The sequence below is a fragment of the Ochotona princeps genome, chromosome 1 (genome assembly GCF_030435755.1).
Source record: "Ochotona princeps isolate mOchPri1 chromosome 1, mOchPri1.hap1, whole genome shotgun sequence".
NCBI classification, from domain to species: Eukaryota; Metazoa; Chordata; class Mammalia; order Lagomorpha; family Ochotonidae; genus Ochotona; species Ochotona princeps.
Window position 1 is genome coordinate 81,464,271 of NC_080832.1, and position 7,094 is coordinate 81,471,364.

General features: G+C 40.4%; 1 protein-coding gene across 7 annotated transcripts in view; it reads left to right on the plus strand.

Annotated features, from left to right (window-relative positions):
* The window catches only part of FILIP1 (filamin A interacting protein 1), a 284,939-nt gene that overhangs the window by 269,227 nt on the left and 8,618 nt on the right, over positions 1-7,094 (plus strand). For 4 of the 7 annotated variants that reach the window (XM_058661290.1, XM_004580453.4, XM_058661293.1 and 1 more), the window contains exon 6: positions 2,404-3,013. In XM_058661290.1, coding sequence (XP_058517273.1) covers positions 2,404-2,610 — 207 coding nt within the window. In that variant the 3' untranslated portion in view covers positions 2,611-3,013. Of the gene's footprint in view, positions 1-2,403; positions 3,014-7,094 lie in introns of those variants that run through there. The other 3 variants (XM_012925595.3, XM_058661296.1, XM_004580454.4) reach the window with 3 other exon arrangements.

Genomic DNA, 7,094 nt, shown 5'->3' on the forward strand with positions numbered 1-7,094 from the left:
GGGACCCAGAGGAGGCTCCTGGCTTTGGATTGGCTCAGCTCTAGCCATGTGGCCACTTGGGGAATGAACCAGCAGATGAAAGATCTTTCTGTCTTGCCTTTTCTCTGTAAATCTGCCTTTCCAGTAATCTAGCAGGCTAGAAATTGTGGTTCCAAGACTCTGAATAACTTTCTTTTAAAAGATTTATTTATTTTTATTGGCAAGGCAGATTTATGAAGAGAAGGAGAAACAGAAAGATCTTCCATCCACTGGTTCACTTTCCAAACGGCTGCAATGACCAGAGTTAAGCTGATCTGAATCCAGGAATCAGGAGCCAGGAACTCCTGCAGGTCTCCCATGCGAGTTCAAGGTCCCAGGGCTTTGGGTCATCCTCCACTACTGTCCCAGGCCAGGAGCAGGGAGCTGAATGGGAAGTGTGGCAGCTGGGACACAAACTGGCATCCATGTGAGCTACTGGTGCTTGCAAGGGGAGGATTAGCCAATTAAGCCATCACACCAGACCCAACTGAATAATTTACATAACAGCATAAACTGAAATACACTAAGAAAAACAGAAGTTTAAGTATAGAAACTGTAGCTTATTTCCTCATTTGCTCAATGTGGTTTAATTTTCTGTGCACAGGCTGAAGACAGATGTCAAAGTGTGAATTGCTTTGCCAGATGTCAAATTGCTTTGCCAGTAAAGCCTTAGTTATGAGCTCTACAGGAAGTACCTAGCATTCAAAATTGTGCACCCATCTCAAAAGGTTCGGTACTGCTTTTTAGGCAGTACCTTAATGTGATTAAGACCTTAATGTGATTAAGGAAGGTTTCCCATCTTTCTGCTGTATTTTATTGAAAGATGGTGGAGATATAAATCATATTCATAGCAGATTTTCCATTGCAATATTTTACTCCCATTTTTAAAGGTCAGATCAAGATAGCCTTATCTTCCATAGCAACATTTTTGACTACACCCAAGAATTTTGAAACTAGGATGTTGGCCTGTTTATTTTAGCTGTACCAGATCCCATAAAGTCAAGAACGGCAAAGGCTTAGAACACACTCCCCAGAATTTGAATTGTGAGGCTGGCTCATTTGTACATTTATGAATTCAGCATTTTGTTGTCTCAAGTACATTTTACGCATGTAGTTAGAGATGCTGGTATGCAAAGAGAAGTTGAAAAGTTCTTGAGAGAATGGAAGTTGGAACCTACTTAAGTGCTTCTGTAATAGAAGTGTGGTACCTAGCAACAACCAGAGAAGGCTTCACTGAGGAGGAGGTTTTACAGAGAAGGGGGGATTTTCAAGAAGGAAAAGGGGAGGAGTACTGAAACAATATGTGTAAAGGGATGACAGTGCAAAGGCACTTGACATGTCTGCAGGATGATGAACAATTAGATTGTGTGTCTGCAGTTAAGTGGACATGGAGAGAAAATGCAAAAGCCGAAGATGGAGAACCAAACTGGAGTTACATGTTGAACGGGTCATGTGTCTTATTATGACATTGGTGTTCAGTTTTGCAGAGTAGAGTTTCAGGGAGCCATTGAGTAGAGAAGTGCCTGCTGGAATCATGGTAGTGAAGTGGCATCTATTGAAGACAAACTGAAAGGCTTCATGACAAATGGAGTGTAGAGGGTACTAGGATATCTAGTTTAGTTGCCCGGGGTGATAGAATGAGGAAAAAGATGAGAAAATAGAAGAGCCAATTATTTGAAGAATAAGCAGCACTTGGGGCATGTCATTTATATTTGATATGGATGAGTGGGGGAGAAGGAAAACAGAAATTTCCAGAGAGAGAAATTGGAAGTGTGAATCTTTGCATATGTTAAGAGAGCACTGAAAGCTAGAGTGCCTTGAGCTTTGGCACATGGGAGAATAACTAAGGTGATTCTAATGAGAAATGCAAAACACTGAAGAGGGCTGATGACAGAACCAGTGCTGCACCTGTGGAAAGGCCAGGTGGCACAGGGAGCAGTGAGGGACGGAGAAGGAGTCATCAGAAGGGGAGACTGACAAAGCATAACAAGGGTGTCTGATGCACTGGCAGGGTTGTAAGCAGTGACAGAAATAGAAGAGTCTGAGATGGTGGGAGGAGAAAAACGAGCTGCCTCATCTGAAAGGGAGGAAGGTGAGAACGGAGATAACCTAGGGGAGTGAAGCTGCACAATCCACGCTGGTCGCCTGTATTTTCTCTGTGAAGTGGGATTTAAAGTCATCTTCAGAGACGGTAGATGAGGTGGTAGTTGGGCACAGATGTGTCATGTGAAATATTAAGTCCAAGTTTCTTACAATTCTTTTGTCTGGAGAAGGGTCCTCCATTGGTGTCCTGTATGTCAGGAGTGCTGCTGACGCTCAGATGATGGCATAACCCAGGGGAAGCTCACCAACATCTCTCTGTGTCTCTGTGTTTCTCTCTTACAGTCAGGACAAGACGGGTCAACTCAGCGGCCTACACCCACCCGCATTCCTATGTCAAAAGGTATGAAAGCAGGAAAGCCTGTAGTGGCAGCCCCAGGAGCAGGAAATCTGACCAAATTCGAGCCTCGAGCTGAGACTCAGTCTATGAAAATAGAGCTGAAGAAATCTGCAGCCAGCAGCGCTACCTCTCTTGGAGGGGGGAAGGGCTGAGGGCAGTGGCTAAGGGGGTATGTCGTGCAGATGCTAGTGCTGCTGTGAAAACAAACCTCTGTCTGTGCCAACTCCTTACACCTGCTAATTTAAATTTTAATAACCTTGTTCATAAAATAACCAACTAACAACCATGTATCTTTCCTATTTGTGCATTTGTTTTGATGCTAGGGAACAGAATTAATTATTAACACAACTACTGTTTGCCGTGTGGTTTGTTGAAGATGCTGGTTTTTAGGCAAGGCCTGACCTGTAGCTCCAGTTCTGCTTCTAGCAAGTAGATGCCTCAGTGAACCCAGCAGAGCCTCGTGTTCTTCATCAGTAGGATGTGGGGGCTGGACAACATGCTCTTCAAGGCTTTGTTTCACACTGTTTTATTTCTCAAAAAATTCATTATAAAATAGCACATAGTGTGTTGTCATTTACCAGCATCAAATCCTGAATTTAGATTGTGTTGGAAAAATAGATCTCATAGTTAATACAGGGGCTAGACCTCTAAGCTGCAAAAACAAGAGCCTTTACTGTGCTTTCAAGATACTTTGAATGTGAAATAAAATGGAAATGAAATGTGGAATCCCAAAAACAGAGTTTTACTTATTTGTATGTGTCTGTCTGAATTGTAACACCACCAAGATCTTCCTAGAATTTCATAGACAAACTTTTAGAACCAATAATGTCAGACTCTAGCTCCATTAACATGTACAATTCGTTTAAGTTATGGGGAGATCTGAATAGAGTTCTCAAGTAGCCTTCTGTAGCTTAACAGATTGTGATGAAGAGAAAGGAGCGGAATGTAACTTCTGAAATGTTAACGCACAGAAAAATTTACATCCATGCATAGGCTGAGCTGAGCTATGTTCCTCAGTTAAATGTAGAATATAAAACCAGTTCATGACTTGGGGTGTGTGTGCTGTGTGTGTGTTTTTACATGTGTGTGTGTATGTGTGTGATGTGGTGGAAAAGGTGGCTATTCTTGTTAGTTTTATTCATGATTGAACAGTTTTCTTGAATTTCAAGCATGTATTAATAAGCATGAGATAATATGAATGCCAAGCATCAAATGTATTTATAAAATTAATCATGTTAAAGTGGACATTATGCTTCATAGTCACATGACAACCAAGGAGCTCAAAGCTCTTAATCCACAGCTTAGGATTCCAGGGTGCCAGACCACACCTTTGCCAAAATGTTTGCACCAACAGGCTGAGCTTTTTAAAAATACAACAACTACAAGTTGGAAATGTTTGTTTTCCCATATCAGAATTTCTAGGATTTCAAAATGACATAAACACCATCTGCTCTTGATATTTGGGAAATGACAGATTTAAGGAAAAAGGTATGATTTATTTTCAGCATAGAAACCAATGTCTTCATGAGAAAGAACCTCTTCCCTGTGTTCTTTTAGACACCAGATTGCCTATCCTTTGAAGAATCTGAGACTGAATTTTGGATAGTGGTGGTAGATGGAGATGCCTCGTAACACTCAACATCTGCTTCAACCATATCTCAGTGGTGCACTGTTCATAGACTGAACATTTGTAGGAGAAAGAGTTGCTTGATCCTGTTGAGACCGTGCTGTCAGAATGGGATCTTCAGACTGAGAGAAGGAGAACACTGTTTATGAAATATGATCTGCGCAAGTTTAAATAAGAAGGCTTTCCATTTTGAACACCGACTTGAATTTTTAAAAGGGAAATTTTCTCCCATTTTGTCAAAGATCTAACCCATTCAAAAACAAGGTTCTTCATAGTTTTTACTAATGCCTGCCTAGCATAGGTGAAGTATTTAACATTACTGTATCCTAACCTACTGTGTTTGAGCAAACAGGAGTGTCAAAAGAATTCAATGACATTCCTTCTGACTTCTCCTGACATTCTTTAGTGGCTGTTATAATTGTACTGTCACTTGCCATGATTTGTGCTTTTATCTGTTTATGCACCATGTTTATGTCATTTCCTCCTGGAAGCCCATTCCATCTGCAAGGAGAATGCTCCAAAAGACTGAACAGTGCATGTACAGGATGTTTATACATCTTGATCTTGGGATAGAGCCATTTACAAAGTACAACTGCTAAGAACACTTGCCAGAATCACACACAGTCCCTTTTCAGAAAGGATTAAAAACAACCGCATGGAAGTTTTTCTTTGTAATTTTAGCACAAAACTATATTTATTGAATAGTTTTTGTTTAAAGCTACATATTTAGAAAGTAAGTCTACTGAGGATAAGAAGTGGAGGATTAAATGCATACCAACTATAGCTTTCATTTGTGAAGATGCTTTTAATATGTAATTTAATATGAAGGGATTTTTTTGGTAGGGATAAACAGGATTACATTTTTAAGATTTTTCTCTGTTCTAAAAAAAAATCTTACATAGTAAATTAAAAGGTGTCTCACTATGACTGATGTGCAGGTTCATCCTGAAGAATTCCAGGCAGGTAGGAGCTTGTAGGGTGGCAGGTGTGTTCCGTGTCCACTGAGTTCAGTGTGATGACACACTTAGGAACAGGACCCAATGTCCAAAGAGCTGGTTTTTCTCAGCTGAAGATAACTTTTGTCTTTATTTTACAAATTTTTTATTTGAAAGGAGAGAGAGAGCACACACACTCCCATTGTTTGGTTGAGTTCTCAAATACTTGCAACAGCTATGACTAGTTTTGGTTGAAAGCATGGGCCATGAACTAAATCCAGGTCTCCTATATTGATAGATGGCAGAGACCTAACTAGTTGAGTCATCGCTTGCCTCCCAGGATCTGGATTAGCAGGAGCCTTGAACTGAGACCCGGAGGTGGATACTAAACCCAAGCACTTATAAGGGATAGAGGCATTCCAAACCAGCATCTTGATTGCTAGAGCAGTGCCCATCTCTGATCTTTGAGGGTATTACCATTTCAGGGAAATGAAAACATAACCAAGAATGTAAGCTGTAAAGAAGATTGGAATTTCTCATTCCCTTATAAACTCAGAATCCTGGGGAGTAAGACTTTCCTAATTGGGGGAACTGCAGGCTGTAGATAAGGAGACAAGTATGTGGAAGACTGGAGAGCAGACAGAGTGGACAAAATGATGAGGAGAGGGTATAGAGAGGATTTTCCAGTAAATAGGAATGTGCTGTAAGGATTCCAAAATTTCCCCAACCGGTTAGGCTTAATGTTTTCTGTCTACTTCCTATAGGATCTCATGACTGGTTATCTCTGTCTTCCATGTTGTTTTAATTCACTTTTTCCCCTGCCGGCTATACCCAGTACTAAACATGCCTCTTCTACTTTAGCGGACTTCTTCCTTCACCTATGCAGTCCTCTACAGCTGTCTGCCTCCAACTTAACTAAGCTTTCAAAATGCCCCACATTTTCTACTTCTACGTAATGCTTTGCACTTATTATCCTTGTTTTTTTTTTTTCATGAAAGCAATTCATATGCAAAGGGAAAATACCAGCAAGGCTTGGTCTCTCAGGTTTTCCCCTGTGGAACATCACTTCTAATGCCTAGCTGGCACTTACGCCCATATTTCCAAATAATGGGCTGTACTCTGACTTTTACTTCTAGAGATTAGATATCTTTTGTCTTTCCACTCTCATTTGATTGTCAAAGATGTAATCCTCTCACTGGTCCTCTTATCCTTTTTCCCCATTGTCCTGATATGATTACATCATAAGTGTTTTGATAAATCAGCAGCCAGAATGCATGTATTTATATGTTTATACATTTACAGTGTAAGTACTGTTTCCTACTGAGTCAAGTGGTATACTGTGACTATGCTGTCTTCTCCTTACCACTTTTTCCCCTTCAAAAGAATAATTGCTTTAATTTTTTTATCTATTTGGTTTCCTATATATTTATCTTTATTTTTTCCAAATGCTGCATTAGTTCTGCCAAGCACTTATCAGTAATTTTCCCAAACACTTAAACACATCGGTTTCATATTTTCCCTTGGAGGCCTTCCTTGCCAAGCCCTCTGCTTCCCTCCGCGGTCTGGACTAGTTGTCTACTGGGCCTGCTGCACAGCTGTTTTCCTCTTTGCCTTTGTTCCCTGATTCCTTGTCAACTACCTCTTTCTCTTCTCCATCTATATACCTACTTATGTTTTGTAGTGCATATACCAGTAATTCCTACCCTCTCTGGATATATAGGTCAGAGAGGAGATGAGAATTTCATAACCCAGTGTACAAACTTTTCATCCCCTTCTATCCTGCCTATGCTGACCATGTTTGTACTCTGGTCCTGAACGTCTTCGGTGTTTCCAGAAAAGAAGTCTCTGGTCATTGTGAAGGGTGAGAACAGAGTTAGACAACACTCTCCAACCTCCATGACTAAGATATCTTAATTTCCTTTGCATCTCCTTTTACCTACATGAGTATTCTGCCTCAGTTTCTCTTTGCTGGATCCTTGTATTTTACTTTTCTCATAAGGATTGATTTCCTCACATTATAATCAAAAGCCTACTTGCCTTCTTTAGTCATTTTATATGCTCACTTGACTTCATT